This window comes from Brachyistius frenatus, unplaced genomic scaffold, assembly GCF_029030835.1.
Source record: "Brachyistius frenatus isolate BFR_SWC_R1_liver_20210118 unplaced genomic scaffold, ASM2903083v1 Contig_25, whole genome shotgun sequence".
NCBI classification, from domain to species: domain Eukaryota; kingdom Metazoa; phylum Chordata; class Actinopteri; family Embiotocidae; genus Brachyistius; species Brachyistius frenatus.
The window spans coordinates 4,543,678-4,562,677 of record NW_027210624.1 but is presented as its reverse complement, the minus strand read 5'-3'; the positions used below and the strand labels follow the sequence as shown (position 1 = coordinate 4,562,677).

Sequence of the window (19,000 nt, the reverse complement as noted above, 5' to 3'; positions counted from 1 at the left end):
ATATATGAAAATGTACATAAATACATATATTACATTGTTAACTGAGTCATATTAAGGCTAATGTCTGGGATAATGTGACATGAGAGGACCAAAGCTATTCGATTCAGAGGAGGATTGCGAGTGAACAGCAGCAGCTTTTAACTGGAGACAGAAGAGTGCTCATATTGATGGAGAGAGGAAGGCAGATAAATGGATGGTACTCATATCAAGTCAATGGCTGATCCTCTCTCAAGCATGTTCAGCTCATGTGTTGTTTCAGTAGGTCTGTTAGATGTTAAGTATTGTATAGATATTGATAGTCTGAAGAAGATAAATTTGAATGACTTTGGTGACCCTCTTATATTTACTTTTACACCATGATACAGTCAAAATGGGATGGGAGGGGATTGAACCTTTTATTTTAGCTCTAATACTATCTTATTTTCTGTGGATATTCCTGGCCCTTAGGAACATCCAGAGGATGAATCATCGTGTTTCTGATCCAACGTGCAGATAATTTACTGAGTCCACTTACCATACGTTTCCTACACTATGTATTCTTTCAAATGACAGCCAGATTAGTAACATGGCTCCAGCAAAACCGATGTGTGTTTTTTGGTCAAGACAAAAATAGCTTTACAACTATTGGAATGATCGCCATTAAAATTGGTTTAAACATTCATGTTCCCCAGATGATGAACCCTTATAACCTTGGTGGTGAATTCGTTGTTTTGACTGAGATACTTACACAGCTACTTGAAGGGTTGTCCTGTAGTTTGTGAGACATTCTCTCCGGAGGATGAAACCAAAGACTGAGGACCAACAGTTGGTCAAAGTTTGACCTTATCCAGTAAAATATTTCAACATTTACTCCATTGATTGTTGTTAATTTTTCATGGTTCCCAGGGAATGAATAGTATCCTTGGTGATATCTTGATTTTAAATTTTTAGGGACACCTGTGCTTTTGATTAAAACATTGTTTCAGCTCTTGATGGATTTCCATGAAATGTATTTCAGACGAGACGTTTCCTCAAGTGCCATCATCAGGTTAAAATGTCACCGCTGTGCCTGAGTGCAGTCCCACAAGGCTGCTCGGGAGGCTGCAATCTTGTCATGAGCTTTCTTTTTTATAGCACCTCTTTCAGGGAAAAAAATTCAGTTTTGAACACAAAATAATCTTGAAATATGAATCTGCTTAATTTATCAGTGATCCCTTGAGGATAAACCCATTGGATTTTAATGACCCCATCACCACTACACTGCAACTTATTTGTTTTCACAGAATTTCAGTACTCAAATATTACAAAGGGACATCATTTAAAATCAAGGCTATTGATCTAGCTGCTCTGTGATTTAAAAAAAAAAAAATCTAAAGATATAAAAAACATGAGACAGCCTGTGTGCTTCGTGTGGGTATGAGATTTCCCACCAGTCACCACCAGTGCGGTGGAACACAGTCTGGGCAGAGAGGATGTGCAATGTCTCAGAGGAGAGGATGAGTTGCTTTTCTATGCTGTATTTCTATCTCCCCTGCCATCATTCCCTCACACTTTCCTACAATGTGTGTTCTGCCATTATTTCTCAGGCGAAGTTTCACAGTATGGCCCCATTCTCCACCAGTAGCCTGACAAATAACCTATTATACTCTGGTGCTGTGAGCCACCAAACAGCTCAACCTGCCATGCCATCCTGCAGCTCTGCTTCTCACACAGTATTAGAGTGGTGGTTGGATTCTGTACGATTCCTCAGGGCCTGTATTTATCAAATTTTGGATGTGACTAAAAGATAAAAGAACAGATCTTCTATGTTGACTTCTATGTTAATTAAAACCACTTGTAAATTTAGAGAAATGCAGATCTCTTTTACATTTAGAAGATTTTAGGAATCTAGATGACTGCAGTACAAAAACAGAGGTGGACACATTTGTTTACATCTTCAGACAAAATCCCATGACTTATTATGATGAATATCTTCGCTGAAGAAATAGGAACCGTGTAATTGAGAATTGGGAAGTTACTAATCTTTTAATTGCAGTCATGTCCCTGCATCTCTTTTAGTAGCAGGATTTCTTTGCTGCATTTGTTAGTTTTTTTTGTTTGGCTTTTTGTTTCCACTTAAGCCCACATTTCTAATTACTCCATCCATTTATATATTATGAGAAATAATAAAAAAGTTGTGAATCTCTGAAGAAATTTGAATGCAAAATTGTAGGCAATTGGACATTGGTACGGGAAGCCTTCTGGTTTCCGTTTTTAGTTTGAGTGGTCTTTGGTTGCATGCAGGTAAATGGTCCATGTGGTGGGAAAAAGAGGTGGAACAAACTGGCCAAAATGAAACCTGATGACATTTTAGCTTTTTAAAATGTATCTGCTCTCCTATGCATATATCTGTTTATAGAGTTTACTAATCTCTATAATCACTGTCAGAATTGACGGTCAGACAGTGGCTCAGTTGGTAGAGAGGGTTGCCCATTAATCATAAGGTTGGTGGATCCCCAGCTCTTCTTGTCCACACGTGTCAAAGTGTTCCTGGGCAAGACACCAAGTTCCTCCTTATGGCAGGCGAGCACCTTGAATGGCACCTCTGCTGCCAATGGTGTGCGAATGTGTGTGTGAATAGGTAAATGGAAGCAGACTGCACAACGTCTTTGAGACCACTATGGTGGCCAACCAACTTATCCTACATGAATTTTTACTTGCCAAGGGCCATCGGGCCATTCTGAGTAGGCATTGGGGGGTTGTGGTTATGTCATAGTTACGCCCATGCTGGACACATCACCAAAATAGACATGGCAGTGACCTTTTCAGTTTAAGTGAAGTCCTGATTTCTGTGCAGTAATTACTGGGCTCGGATTCATCAGCCTGAGCAACACAAGGAAAATATTTTTTAATATGGAAACTGCAGACCCAACAGGATTTAAATTACCACAAAGAAGTAAGATTTCTCCTGTGCATTACCACATGACAGTTGTGGAAGTATGTTCATATATAATTGAGGACTTCTGCTTTCACACAGTGAAAGTGTTTTGTATCTTCAGACGAAGCACCAGATTCCTTCACGAGAACTCCTACCACTTGACTGTGCTGCTTTGAACTACCAGAGTTCTTCAGGGTATTTCTCAGCACAGCAGGACTTCAGAGAGTTCGATGCATAACAATGCAATGTGATTAAATGTTGTATCAATTTCATAACCAGATCCAATTCCTGCACATTTACATTTGCATGAGAATCCTCCACTGCCACCACAAAGCCGGCTGAAAATGTCTTACCTGTACATGTACTGGTACTCGAAAAACCTGCTGGCTTGGATGAGGAAGAAGGATTTCAGTAAAAAAATATCTGCTGTTTCTGATGTTGGCAGTTTCCATGGAAAGGTTCACTGGAAACCGGAGGTAATGGCATTTATTTTTTTCCTCAGTAGTTTTATAGTAATGTTTCTCAGTGGGGGTCTTTAATAAAAAGGTTTCAACCCAGGGGAACGGGAAACCTTCAGAAAACCTGATGTTTGTCAGTTAAATACCAGATTTTATTTTTTGTAGTTAACCAAACAAATTATACTTTAAGAAGGTAATTCTACATATGGCACATTTTACCTAGGAATCCAGCAATAAAACCAGCTTTGTTTATGATACAATTGATGTTGCTGTAGACTTGATATACTATCAGGTAAAGTGAGCTCGGAATAGTACATGGACTATTTTTTTTTTTTTTTTTTTTTTTGTCATTCTGAGACAGGATGTCCCTATTTTGAAAATATTGCACAGGTGAAAGAAGGCAGTACTACAGACTTGCGTTAGTTGTGAGTTAAATGATAAATCCTGATCAAAAATAACTCCAAGGTTCCTCTAAGTAATGCTGGAGGCAACACCATTTAAATGTGGTTAATGAGTTCAGTGAATACAATAATAGAGGTGGAAAATAATAGAGGTGGAAAATTACAGTTCATTCAGGCCTTTATGGCTCAAGACATAGCTGAAGTTTGACTAACGGATTTATTTTATCTGGCTTCATGAATAAATACAGCTGGGTGTCATCTGGAGAACAATTGGAATGTATGCAGTGCTTTCTAATAATATAGCCTATGTGTAAGCATGTGTAATGAAAAAGGTATCAGTCCGACCACAGAAGCATGTGGAACTCCATGTGCCACTTCTGTGTCCACTTGTGTCATTGTTGACAATCTATCTGACAAGGAGTATTTAGACCAGCCTTGTGGGGCTCCTTTAACTCCAATAATATGTTCCAGTCTGTAATAAAGTGTTGTGATCATTGGCATCGAATGCAGCACTTATCCATCAGGACAATTGTAGAGATGAGTCCGTTGTCTGAAGCAATAACAACAATCAATGGTAACTTTCACCAGTGCTATTTCAGTGCCCTGATGCAGTGTAAATCCAGAGTATCACCATTAAAACAAACCAGTCCTGTTCAAATGGTCACATAATCCATTTGCAACAACTATTTCAAGGATTTCAGAAATAATGGACAGGTTGGATACAGGTCTACTGTTGGCAAGCGCCTGCTTTTTAAATAGGGGTTTAACCTTTTAAGCCCTCTTCTCCCTTTCAAGTGTGTAAATATCAGCATATATGTCTTAGCAAAACTATTAATATAATATGGACATATATACTGATATTTACACATCTGAACAAATCTTACAAGTGTTCCCTTTATTATTACACCAACATTATTCAAATAGACCTTGAGATATACTCTTTTTATTATGGGTATGCAATTTTCGAGCAGAGGCCTAAAAAAATAGGTGTGTTTTTAAAAGGTTAATTACATCAACTTCAAAGGCCTGGGGTGCATAGGCAGCCTGTTAATAATGATAAATTGATCAGGTTAGTTCGGGCCTGCCTTTATTTCGTTTATTGAATATGGCCCAGAGGTTTGAAGTAAAATCTCAGGAACTTTCATGTTGTCTGGCTTGCGGTGCTGAATGCAGCTGATTGGTCGCATATGCCAACATTTTCTGCGGTGTGTGCAAGTTATATGTGTGTGCCACTATATCAGACCTGGGCATTGTACGGCCCGCGGGCCACATCCAGCCCTTTGGCTGTCCCTGACCAGTCCATGTGAGTTCAATGGTAAATTAGGAATCAAACGTAAATAAGTGTAAATCATGCATGTGTAACCCAGGTAATGTTCAGTAGCCCAATTTACAGACGTTCCCTAAACGTCTCACCGAGCGAGCTAGTGGTCTGGAAGTCCTGGTGTTGCACGTAGCAGAGCCCTTAGCACCCCCCCCCCCCCCCCACCACCACCACCACCACCACCACCACCATCCTCTTAACCACGCACTCACCTACCGGAGACGCCGCAGCTAAAACAGAGGTGCAGGAAGCAGATTTGGAGCAAAGTACGACATTTTGAGATTCCCAAGAGATATCAAGTGAATTTATCAGTTTTTTCCAGAGAGTTACCTGCTGAGCCGCAGCGGAGCTGTGGAGGGAGAAGTTCTCACCGGGACCAACTCCGTCGGGCGTTTCTTCCCCATTAAGTTGCTACCTGAGTGACTTGTGTCAAAGAATTATGAGTAATTTACCTTGAGGAACATAGCAAAATAAAAACCAGTCTTTAATTCAGTAAGTCAGTAATTATGTACCCTCATTAAGACTTGAATCATTGGTTGTGTGTGCTTTGTGGGCTGGAGGTGTCATTGCTCTTATATATACTTAACCCTTGGGGAAATTAATTGCCCACCCCTGCTCTATATGGGGGTAATACTGTTTAAATACATTCAGATTGGCTGTATGACGCTATCTACTTTTTTAATAAATGTATTTCTGAATGTATGCTTCTTTATTTTTATTTAATGACATCTGAGGAGAGAATACAAGTTTTTTTTTTTTTATGAAGCTACAGCCATGAGAGAAAGCTGATTATTGTCTATACTTTAACCACAGTTCATTCAAATACATGCACAAAAACACACATTAACTAGAACAGACTAAATCTGCCCAGAGATTTTAATTACACGGTTAAGGGCATCACACGTCAGTTGGTGCTATAAAATTTACATGAAAGCAGGCTATTCCCAGTGCCGCAATAAAGAGGATCCTTCATGGAGGAACTTTTTAGGAAAAACATGTTTCATTCTGCTTCAGCCTGAGATAACGGGAAGACTGAAAAGTAACCTGGCCTGGGTTTTTGTCTGGGTTTTCTTCCATATCCATGGTAACTTAGATCAGACTTATTTACAAAACTAAATTCCCTGAAAATGGATTAATTTTCATTTATTCACTTACTGAATTGAGTTTGATTTAACTGGTAGTCTTTATGGAACACACCTCAGGTCTCCACCAGCTTAGGTTATGTTGTAGAGCAGGGGTGTTAAACTCACTTTAGTTAAGGGGCCACATACTGCCCACCTTCATCTCAAGTGGGCCAGACCAGTAAAATCATAGCATAATAACGCATACATAACGACAATATTTCTCTATGTTTAAATCATTGGTGAAGGTTTTTGGATGATAAACCCTATTTTAAAGGTCTTTCTACAATAAACTAGAAACATAAAGAGCAAAAACTCAGACATCAGCCCACTGTTTATCTGCATGGGCTCTCCTCTGCAGATTTAACGGGTCACAAAGCGAGCAGCAGCTTCTCCCTCCGGAGCAGACGTCGCATTTACGCTGTTTCTGAAGCAACTACTGGATCGATTAAAAAAAAAACAATTACAAAACGTTTGTACTCATAAACCTCCATATTCTCATAGAAATGCAATGTATGTCTTTCTGTAATTTTCACACTTAGCAAAGTCATCCGGCGGGCCGAGCCGGACCCCTTGGCGGGCCGTATGTTTGACACCCCTGTTGTAGAGCATGCAAAAAGGATGCGCTGATCTCAAGTAAACCGGTATGTACAGTAGGTTCCTGCCCCTTTTCACTGAGAACATAATGACATTGATTGGGGCAGGTGATACCAATATCATTCAGTCACAGCTCCTGTCCTCTTTTTGACAACCGTGGACTTGGTCCAGGAGGCACAGATCCGGTCAGAGGTTTAAACATAAAAGGCTTGGAAACTTTGCCATCTTCATGTTGAGTGATGATGATGGTGGTGCTGGCTCACAATCCAATTCAAGGATCCAAGAAGCCTTTCCAACCATTTATTTGTGACAGTTAAGGATGGATGAATGATTTCTTTTTTGTATCATTAATCCATCCACAATCTTAGCATCTCCATCATTTTCAGGTTTTTAAACATTGGAGTAAAGCCACTGTTTATTTTGCACACAGACAATGGTAAAATGGCTTTTCATGCCAAAGGATGTTTTATAACTTCCTGGGCATGTTAGGCTACATTGTGCAGATACAGTGTTAGGTGGAATGATTTCAGGTATGGTAAGATATATGATTGAACAATCCTTCAGAGGCGGACGTCATCGCTATCCATGCTAACTAAAAGCATCTGTTCAATTGCTCTGTCCCGTGTCTGATTTGAGTTTTTCCACCAGCACCAACATCCACTGTGTGTTGTGCTTTCTGTCCCATGTATGTTTAGAATAATTTCTGTGTGTACATAGTGTTTTAATAATTATTTTCTCTTGTCTTTCTCTTTCATAGTTTGTCGAAGCCAAAAAGTACTGCTGGTATTTTGAAGGTGGATACCCAATCTACTTCATGTAAGTTTCACTCTTTCAACTTCAAACCAATCAACTCAAAACTCAGAATACAAAAATCTCAGATATCCATCATTGTGGCCAAAACAGACTTCAGAAATTTGAAATTTTGATTCCAAACAACTCTACAACATAGTTATATGTTGTTTTTTTCAAATAATCTTTTGGCCATTGTTCACCGACCTTCAATGGCTTTGTTAGCACTTCTAGATTCACAGTGCAGATTAATCACTGCTTTCACATTAAACGCAGTTATTGTAAAACACATGAAGGGCATCATAATGAGGATTTAGATGTGGTGATAACAGAGCACAACAACAGTAACGTGTATGTGTTAACTCCGTTATCCTACTGTGGACCATTTAAATCTGGCTGATTATAGACCCACTGGCACCACATCTGCTGTCTTTAATAAGGCTGATGGCTTCCACCCTGTAATTCCTAAATGCTTCATGTCAGGGCACAAAAAATGTATTACAGATGGTTGCAGTCTCACTTTGTACTCAGACGGCCCTATTTTCGTCCACCTAGCGCACGTGTGCTGTTAGACGTGGTCAGCTTGTTTGGTATTTTGGTCAACACAAGCACAAGCCCAACTCTGGCACAGCGCGGCGCACTAATGAAGCAGAAGGAGTAGATAATTACCGCCGATTTCAATCATGGCCAATCAAGTCAAGCTCATAATCATCAAATTTATGGTACTCCACAGGCTGATGATGATAAATCAGCTTGGGACGAGGTAACTAATATTATAAATGCCTCTTGCACTGGTAATATGATAACTGCTGCCCCATGTAGAGCGCAGTTCAATGAAAAACTGATGCCAAACACTGGTATTAATTAAATATCAAAGTGAACAAAGAACACCCATCCAATACAGTCGAATTGTTGAGGAGTGAGCATAAGTAAATTATGTACACTTAAAACTCCCAATGCAATATATTTATTACACTGATAAAGAACAATGTGCTCCAAACATCACTGATATTGTGGTCTTAATAAATACCCTGGGTATGACAAAATTACTTTCCAATACTTAATTAAATGGCCAAAGATGCAGTGCGTAAATTACCCCGACCTTTAATGACCCAGTGTCACACTCTGTGGCTTTGCACGGCTGGCTAGATTACGCAACCAGATTAGTGGGCATCACTTTATAAAATGTTCTCTCAAATAATAAGATTGTAAATCATAATCCTGAATGGTTAATGCTTCTGTATTCTGAGCATTTTAACTTACAAAAACTACAGATACTACACCATGAAAAATACTACTGGTTCTTAGTAGTGGACCACGATAGCTGGACCTCAATTCAATTTTACTTATATCGCGCCAAATCACAACACAGGTTATTTCATGGCACTTAACATATTAAAGTCCTTACAACAGAATTTTACGTCACGTAATACGTATACGTTATACAGAGAAACCCAACAATTCAACAATTCCCACATAAGCTAGGAGGGAAAAACTCCTTTTTAAGAGAGAAAAACCTCCAACAGAGGGAAGAAAAACTCCCTTTAACAGGAAGAAACCTCCGACAGAACCAGGCTCAGAGGTGGAGAACATCTGCCTCAACTGGTTGGGGTGAGAGGAGAGCAGAGAGAGAAAAGGACAGCATAGAGATACAAGAGAAGAACTGTTGGTGGAGACGACAAGCGCAGGACAGAGACATGCAGCTCCATGACGGGACATCTGCAAAAGAAAGAACAGAAACTACGCGAGCGAGGGAACTAAATGGAGACAACAGACCAAATCAAAAACTATAGGAGATAGAAAGCATGAAGTTAATGAGATGTAATGGTGAGATATGAGTGTATGGAGAGTGAAAGAGTGAGAGGAAAGAAGCTCAGTGCATAGCGAGGTTCCCCATTAGCCTCGGCCTATAACAGCTGTCCAAAACACAAAAAAAGGCCAGGTAGGTTTTCTTTGGCATTTGCGGGGTGGTGCATCATGAATTTGTCCCCCATGGTCAGACTGTCAACACTGACTTCTATTGTGATGTTTCGAGGCATGAGGGAAAACATCCAGTGCAACTGACCTGAACTGTAGCGCAATGGTACTTGGGTTCTCCAAGATGACAGTTAGCATGCTCACAGTGCAATGAAAACGCACAAGTTTCTCGGCCACAATAACACAATCATCGCTCCCCACCACGCCTACTTGCCGGATTTGGCTCCCTGGTACATCTTTCTGTTCCCCAATAATTTGTCACAAATAATCATGTACGCTCTCGGGTTAAGTTTCTAGCACTTAAAACATCGCGCCAGCCCACTCAAAAATGCAGGTGCAACTCAGGCCCTGATTTTTATCAAACAACAAACTAAGAATACTTACTCACAAAGGTTATAGCTTCTCTGTGCTCCGTGCATGTTATGGTGCGATGCATCGTTCACAGCCAACAGGATCAGCCTTGGAACTTATGGATCCAACCTTGTATACATGTACTGTAGGTGTGTTTCTATCCGCCTGGTTTTAGGCACATAAAAGATGTCAAACATGACTCATAATTCTGAAAATATGTCAAAATAACTGATTAAATGATGCGGACTCGTGAATTAAACAGTAGTCTTCAGAGGGGAGAACATCACATCTGTGAAGAGTGATGAGAAAACACCCTTACATTAACACACGTAAAAAACAGAAATGTGATTTTTCTGTCACATTTTTTATTATTTGTGTTACAAATCTGGCTCCAGACTTGCAACAAAGGAGACTCCACATACAAATCCAAAGAGAAAAGAGTGTTTATTCAAATGAACTGAGAATAAAATGTAGGAATGTAAGATATCAGTAATGGAAGCATATGTGGATGGGTGAAGAGGGAATGCAAGTATAAAGGAAAAAAACACACGCAAATGAATCTAAATGTAGGCCATGTGGTCAGTGGTCAGGCTTCTCAGCAGTCAGCAATCACAGGAAAAAGCCCTTTTATACTCCCTCCTCAGGTGAAAGTAACCAACTCGGACAGACTTCTTAAAACCAGCACTCCTACAAAACACACAGCAATGATCTTGCTGTTTCCTTTTCTTCTGCGATGGTTTAATAGCACCTGATTAGAAGAATTAACACCACCAGATGTTTATCTTGATGAACCTAATATCCTAACTTTCTTAGAGGAAGGGAAAAAACCCTCTTTAAATCACATTTTGTTGGAACTTGGATGGCTGTCGAACCAGATTACTAAAAAGAGTGCACGATGTTAATTCGCAGTGGGTTCGTTAACATTTGCGACCGCAGGATACTAAAGTAAAGTTTGAGTCAACGCTTTTTCCAAAGCTGTTGCTTACTGGAGCTTGAAACTCACCGAGTGTGTTTTACTGATTCCGGCAATCGACAGGCTTCTGCCACAGTTCCAATTTACTTTCATCAATTTACTTTGCTTACTAGCTGCTGGGCACAGCAAGGGCGTGATTATAGGAAGAAAGAGAGACGAAGACACAGAACATTAGGGAAGAGAGATTACCTCGCTAATGAAAAACTCTTGCCCTCCCCCATCAATATCTGTTTATTTCTTCCGATTCAATGACACCAGAGATCTGTTTTTGTTTTTTTTTTCAAATAAAAATCCAAAATATGTTCAAATAAATTAAGGAAAAAGCCAGAAAAGCTTTTCCACATAGTTTTAATTGCAGAGAAACAATACCCATGCATGTCTATTTTAATTAAGAGTAAAACAATTCATGATTGTAATAAATCTATTTGAAGCTTGTACCAACTATTCAAATTAAAATATTAAAATTCCAAAAACACAAATCATGTCAACAGGTCATGTCATATTTTTGGGTCAAACTGCAACCCAAGATATGACCTGGAGGTTGAATCTCTTACCTTGTAAAGCAGTCTGATTTGTCATCGTGTCTGGCTTCAAGTTGTGTGCTTTTGGCTGAACCAGAGTGGTTTGGACCAATCAGTATTAGTATTAGGACCTATTGGCAGCTATGGGTGTTTGTTTGTTTTTCATGTGTTGCTATAGCAACAAGGGGTTGTATATTTGAAATCAACAATAATCTGATCCGTTGATAGATACATTTGGCCGTTTAGTAGGTGAATTTCAAATTTGTATTTATGTGGCGCCAAAGCACACCATAAAACATCTTAGGGCACTTTGAACAGGAAACCAGATCTTCAACAATTCCCACCGGAGCAACAACTGGATTATAAAATGCCCTCCCTTTTAACAGGAAGAAACCTCCAACAGAACCAGGCTCAGAGGGGGCTGGTCATCTGCCTTGACTGGTTTGGGGTGAGGGCAGTGTGGAAATGACGGTGGAAGCTTCAGATGTTGGGACTGTAAAACCAGAAGGATGAGGTGGTGATGAGGAGGAGAGGGTTTCACGAATACGAGGGGAGATTAATAAGTTCCGGGACTACCGCTCGTGCACTGCTCACAAAAACGTGTGTATCACAGGAACTGATGATGATCAAGCCACGAAATTTGTACCGGTTACTCATTAGGGTAGGATATCTTTCTCCTGCTCCATGTGCGCACGAACAAGCAGTACTCTCGTAACTTATTGATCTACCCTCGTATAGTGACGACAAAATTGTGAATGAGTGATTTGGTAGCGTGGAAAGGAAGGAGGAATAGAATAGAGTTGCAGAAAGGCCCATGGTCACCCATAAAGGAATTTTACTATGCATTCACTTCACGTACGCTGCTAACACGCCAATCTTTTGCTGTAATAGTGTTTACCACATTAAACAACTTAATCAAGCAAGTTAATATTTGCTCATTTGCAGGTTAAAAGACAGAAATGTGATGTTGTGTCACATGTTTAATACACTTAAACTGAAATGGCCCTGCCTCGACCGATCAAGACAAATTCCAAAGGCTTAATTCATGCAGTAAGACTTACTATATTTGCATATAAAATGACAGTCATAACTTATAAAACTTTATACAACTCAAGAAATTGGTTGAGAATTCACCTCAGTTGTTACTGTAATCCATTGATGGTTTTGCACATCCATGGTTAAATTATAAACAGGACCTCTTAATAGCTAATTTGGCCTCATTTTAATACTGCTAATTTGATGAAATGTAAATAAATATAGGATAAAAAAAAATCCAAGACTCAAGTTGTAGCCTACAGTTTAACTGTACGAATCCATGCTGATGTTATACTTCCTGTTTATATCCCTGAAAGCATCATGGGAACTGTAGTTCCATATCTTGAGCATAATTCGCTAAGATGGCGCCACGCTAGCGGCAGCCTGTTACAGCAGCTCCCCCTGAGTGTGTTTTGTTTTATGTATTTTTAAACCTTTCTCCTCTCTTCGGAGTTGTTGTTTTCTTTTCTTCATGTGTATTAAGTGAACGGTCAGACAATGGACTGTAATTTTTCCACTTTTCTGGTTGGGGGCTTTGTTATTGTTTACTTGCGTGATCGTGCTGAGTCGGCCCCTACTGCTGCTGCCCGGAGCGAGGCCTGAGATCCCGGATGAACTTCGGAGAAGACGGCGTGGTTGCAGAGCTGGAGCTAAGATGAAAGCGAAGAGGAGGAAATATAAACCAGCGGTACCGGAGATCTTAATGGGGAACGTGAGGTCGTTGGCCAACAAGACGGACGAGCTCGGCGCTGGTAAAGACCCAGAGAGAGTACCGGGAGTGCAGCATCATGTGTTTCACCGAGACATGGCTGCACTCACATCTCCCGGACCACAGCGCGGCCGTACCCGGCTTCAGGACTGTTCGGGCGGACAGAGACGTTGTTCGGAGCGGCAAGAAAAAAGGTGGAGGGATTGCAGTCTATGTGAACGAGAGGTGGTGCAATCCCGACCACGTGTGTGTGAAGGAACGTTTCTGTAGCCCGGACATTGAACTGCTAGCCGTGGGGATGCGCCCGTATTATTTGCAGAGGGAGTTCTCGTCCGCCATTGTTATCGCTGTGTACGTTCCTCCAGCTGATGCAGAGGCAGCAGTGGACACCATCTACTCCACTGTGTCTAAACTGCCGACTAAGCATCCCGGTGCATTTTTGGCAGTTACTGGAGACTTTAACCACACCAGTCTGGACAAAGCTCTGCCAACTTTGCACCAGTATGTTAACTGCCCCACCCGGAACAATAAAACCCTGGACCTACTGCCTACTGCAGAGAACTTCTGCAGATGGCAGGACTCTGAGTTGTACTGGAAGTCAGTTGTGTATAAGGTGAACAGGAAGGGAGACAGAACAGTTCCCTGAGGAGCTCCAATACCACTGACCACCGTATCAGACAGCACACTGCCCAGACGGACAAACTGTGGTCTGCCTGTCAGGTAGTCAGTGATCCAGGAGACGGTGGACGCGTCCACCCCCACCACCCACAGCTTCTCACTCAGCAGCAGTGGTTGGATGGTGTTAAATGCACTGGAGAAATCAAAGAAAGTGATTCTCACAGAGTCACCGGTTCCATCCAGGTGAGACTGAGCTCGTTGCAGCAGGTAGATGATGGCGTCGTCCACTCCCACATGAGGCTGGTACGCAAATTGCAGAGGGTCCAGAGAAGATTTCACCAGCGGCCTGAGGTGTGCCAAGACCAGCCTCTGGTAGTAGTCGTTGAGGCCGGATAGAGTCGTCTTCTTAGGGAGGCAGCAGAGGTGTTTGGGAGGTGTAAGGTGTGGAGGAGACAGATGAGGGTAGTGAACTAAACCTGTTGAAGAAACAGTTTAACTCATTTGACCTCTCCAGGTTCCCCCTGGTTGTTCCTCTCCAGGTTACCCCTGGTTGTTCCTCTCCAGGGAGCCCCCTGGTTGTCTCTCTCTCCCCTTGAACCCAGTAATCTCCTTCATACCGGTCCACACCTCCCTCACGTTGTTCTGTTGGAGTTTGGCCTCCAGCTTCCTCCTGTAGGAGTCCTTGCACTCCCTCATCTTCTCCTTCAGGTGGCGCTGCACTCTCCTGAGCTCCTCCCTGTCCCCAGACCTGAAGGCTGCTTTCTTCTTATTAAGAAGAACTTTCAGGTCACTGGTGATCCACGGCTTATTGTTGGGGAAGCATTTAACAGTCCGGGATGGTACGGTGGTGTGTTCACAGAATTTAATGTATTCTGTGATACAGTCCGTCATGCTGTTGATGTCCTCCCCATGTGGTCCACACAGCACATCCCAGTCCGTGGACTCAAAGCAGTCCTGCAGGGCATCTTTAGCCTCCTGTGTCCACCTCCTCACAGTCCTGGTGTTCACAGGCTGTCTCTGCACCAGGGGAACATACTTGGGAGTCAGCAGGACCAGGTTGTGATCCGACCTACCAAGGGGGGGAAGGGCAGTAGCACTGTATGCATCCATGTCATTAGCATACAGTAGGTCCAGAGTTTTATTGTTCCTTGTGGGGCAGTTAACATACTGGTGCAAAGTTGGCAGTATTTTATCCAGACTGGTTAAAGTCTCCAGTAACTGCCAAAAATGCACCGGGATGCTGAGTCTGTAGTTTAGCCACAGTGGAGTAGATGGTGTCCACTGCTGCCTCTGCATCAGCTGATGGAGGAATGTAAACAGCGATAACAATGGCGGACGTGAACTCCCTCGGCAAATAATACGGGCGCATCCCCACGGCTAGCAGTTCAATGTCCGGGCTACAGAAACGTTCCTTCACACACACATGGTCGGGATTGCACCACCTCTCGTTCACATAGACTGCAATCCCTCCACCTTTCTTCTTGCCGCTCCGAACAAAGTCTCTGTCATACAAGCCAGTATACATGAAATATAAACCAGTCTGGGGACAGGGAGGAGCTCAGGAGAGAGTGCAGCGCCACCTGAAGGAGAAGATGAGGGAGTGCAAGGACTCCTACAGGAGGTGTGTGTGAAGCTGGCCCGGAGGCTAAACTCCAGCAGAACAACGTGAGGGAGGTGTGGACCGGTATGAAGGAGATTACTGGGTTCAAGGGGAGAGAGAGACAACCAGGGGGCTCCCTGGAGAGGAACAACCAGGGGTAACCTGGAGAGGAACAACCAGGGGGAACCTGGAGAGGTCAAATGAGTTAAACTGTTTCTTCAACAGGTTTAGTTCACTACCCTCATCTGTCTCCTCCACACCTTACACCTCCCAAACACCTCTGCTGCCTCCCTAAGAAGACGACTCTATCCGGCCTCAACGACTACTACCAGAGGCTGGTCTTGGCACACCTCAGGCCGCTGGTGAAATCTTCTCTGGACCCTCTGCAATTTGCGTCCCAGCCTCATGTGGGAGTGGACGACGCCATCATCTACCTGCTGCAACGAGGTCAGTCTCACCTGGATGGAACCGGTGACTCTGTGAGAATCACTTTCTTTGATTTCTCCAGTGCATTCAACACCATCCAACCACTGCTACTGAGTGAGAAGCTGTGGGTGGTGGGGGTGGACGCGTCCACCGTCTCCTGGATCACTGACTACCTGACAGGCAGACCACAGTTTGTCCGTCTGGGCAGTGTGCTGTCTGATACGGTGGTCAGTGGTATTGGAGCTCCTCAGGGAACTGTTCTGTCTCCCTTCCTGTTCACCTTATACACAACTGACTTCCAGTACAACTCAGTCCTGCCATCTGCAGAAGTTCTCTGCAGTAGGCAGTAGGTCCAGGGTTTTATTGTTCCGGGTGGGGCAGTTAACATACTGGTGCAAAGTTGGCAGAGCTTTGTCCAGACTGGTTAAAGTCTCCAGTAACTGCCAAAAATGCACCGGGATGCTTAGTCGGCAGTTTAGACACAGTGGAGTAGATGGTGTCCACTGCTGCCTCTACGTCAGCTGATGGAGGAATGTACACAGCGATAACAATGGCGGACGAGAACTCCCTCTGCAAATAAAACGGGCGCATCCCCACGGCTAGCAGTTCAATGTCCGGGCTACAGAAACGTTCCTTCACACACACATGGTCGGGATTGCACCACCTCTCGTTCACATAGACTGCAATCCCTCCACCTTTTTTCTTGCACAACGTCTCTGTCCGCCCGAACAGTCCTGAAGCCGGGTACGGCCGCGCTGTGGTCCGGGAGATGTGAGTGCAGCCATGTCTCGGTGAAACACATGATGCTGCACTCCCGGTATTCCCGCTGGGTCTTTACCAGCACGCCGAGCTCGTCCGTCTTGTTGGCCAACGACCTCACGTTCCCCATTAAGATCGCCGGTACCGCTGGTTTATATTTCCTCCTCTTCGCTTTCAGCTTAGCTCCAGCTCTGCAACCCCGCCGTCTTCTCCGAAGTTCAACGGGGATCTCAGGCCTCGCTCCGGGCAGCAGCAGTAGGGGCCGACTCAGCGCGATCAGCTGATCACGCGAGTAAACAATAACAAAGCCCCCATCCAGAAACGTGAAAAAATTACGGTCCATTGTCTGACCGTTAACTTAACACACGAGAGAAAGACAAAAAACAACTCCGAAGAGAGAAGAAAGGCTTAAAAAATACTAATAACAACACACTCGGGGAGGGGAGCTGCTGCAACAGGCTGCCGCTAGCGCGGCGCCATCTTTTGCATATTCAGTGTTTAAACCTTTTTCAGATATTATCACCGACTTTAGTTTCAGAGGCCATTTCTACATCCACAGTCACCTACAACCACCTGGTTGTAGGTGACTGTGGATCAAAGTTCTTGGCTGATTCTGGGTCCATGTGCTCTGCTAAGTCGCTGGCTCAAAGTTTCGCCTCTCAGCCCTCCTCAGTCTGGCCTCAGTAAAGCTGTGAGGAAGCTTTACATTCTTTACATGGACTGACAGGAATGGAAACCTTTCCTCCTTGCTGCTTCAGAGTTCCTCCTGTTCCTCTTTAATGTCAGGTCCCTCTCACAAACTGGGGCTCAGCTCAAAGACAATCTCCTCTTTAATCACCAACAGCTGCAGGTCATTTGAAAACTCTCGAGGGGAAAATGAGTTCATGTGTAACTTTGACTTGTGGGTGGGGACGGGTGGGGGTTTCACTCTGCCTCTCTCTAATTAAAGTCATAATTTTAAATGGCATTTTAATCATTGGGAAATTGACACAACATAATCTGTAATAGACATGGACATCTAAGCAGGACAAAACCCAAAAGCCACCCTTAGAATTAAACATGAATCAAAGATGCTGTGTGAGGTGAATTAGTCAGAAGTCACACTGCTTCTTGGAGTCATAAGTCAGTCAAATCTGAACACACAACAAATATTGACAGCATCTATTGTGACTTTTACACCCCGTGACGATAACCTCATCTCTGATGTCCATTGCATATTAACGTCTTAAAATTTACAAAGTTGCCTCTGAACCTGCCTGAGAATCATCATGTTTTTAGTATCACAGGAATACAATAATAGTTGTGCATCCAAACATTACAAGCAGGAGCTGCTTACAGCTAATTTTGCATACTTTAATGGCAGCAAAATGTAAGCAAAAAAAATAAAAAAAATTCTAAATAGAACTAGCCTATTAGATTTTTTTGTACCCATTGACACTGCCTGGTGAGCATATAATTATGTTCCTCAGACGTGCAGCAGCTCGTCTCCTCCCGTGCCTGAGCAGAAGAATTTCAGAAGACATTATGAAAACAGCTCTCTGAACCATATTCAGTTGACTCATTAAATACATGTACGTGAACTATAAAAACAGTGGCAGGGCTACCGCTGCTTTAAGGTTATTTTAATATCTAGTTGTTTTGTATGGGTAATGTAACTTCACAATGAACTGGTCGTATCAAAAAAGTGTATATGGTTACAGCTCCCCATCCGGCAGGTGGATACAGTACTGGCAAATTATTTTGTAAATGTGTGCACAGATATGTTTTGAAAAGTTTTATTTCAACATTGTGATGATGTATGTCGATTACAATAATGTCGCAGCAGAACATCCAAATAGTGTCCGAAACGTGTCAATGGCTATCTGAACTTATCTGCACTATACAGTGAGGAGTGACTGAGTGAACAAATTTACAGTTCTAACAGGGGGCGGAGTTTAGTTTAAGTAATTCAGTAGATGTAGACAACACTGTGTCTATTCAGACAGCGTAATCCAGACATTCAGAAACTCTTGCTGCATGTCAAATAAACGTTCTCAGGTTAAGACCAGAGCATGCTGAGAGAAACCTTCTTTAAACAGACCTTTGGCACCAATTGTGAACACTTAAAAAAGAAAAAATGTCATTTAAAGAGTTTCAGACTCTTGGCAAACATTTTTCATAATTTATAAAATACAATATAGGCACACTGTAAGAGACTGGATAACAATAATACGATGCTTGCATCATATTATGATGGTATTAGTGCTGCTGCTGACCCGCTGCTCGCTGTGTGCCTTTGTGTTTCAGATGTCGCTCCTATGAGGACTGCTGTGGGACTCGCTGCTGTGTGAGAGCCCTGTCCGTCCAGAGACTATGGTACTTCTGGTGAGTTGTGTGTGCTACATTTTTCTTTTATTTATTCTGAACCATTTAGTATGAACATCAGCAACATGCCAGTCAGTGAACTGA

At 42.6% G+C, this 19,000-nt stretch overlaps 1 protein-coding gene across 1 annotated transcript in view; it reads left to right on the top strand.

Moving 5' to 3' along the window:
- vopp1b (VOPP1 WW domain binding protein b) overlaps nucleotides 1–19,000 on the top strand; it is a 50,948-nt gene that overhangs the window by 14,714 nt on the left and 17,234 nt on the right. Inside the window, exons 2-3 of the mRNA XM_069698093.1 lie at nucleotides 7,552–7,610; nucleotides 18,839–18,916. Of these exons, the coding sequence (XP_069554194.1) occupies nucleotides 7,552–7,610; nucleotides 18,839–18,916 (137 nt within the window). The remainder of the gene's footprint in view (nucleotides 1–7,551; nucleotides 7,611–18,838; nucleotides 18,917–19,000) is intronic.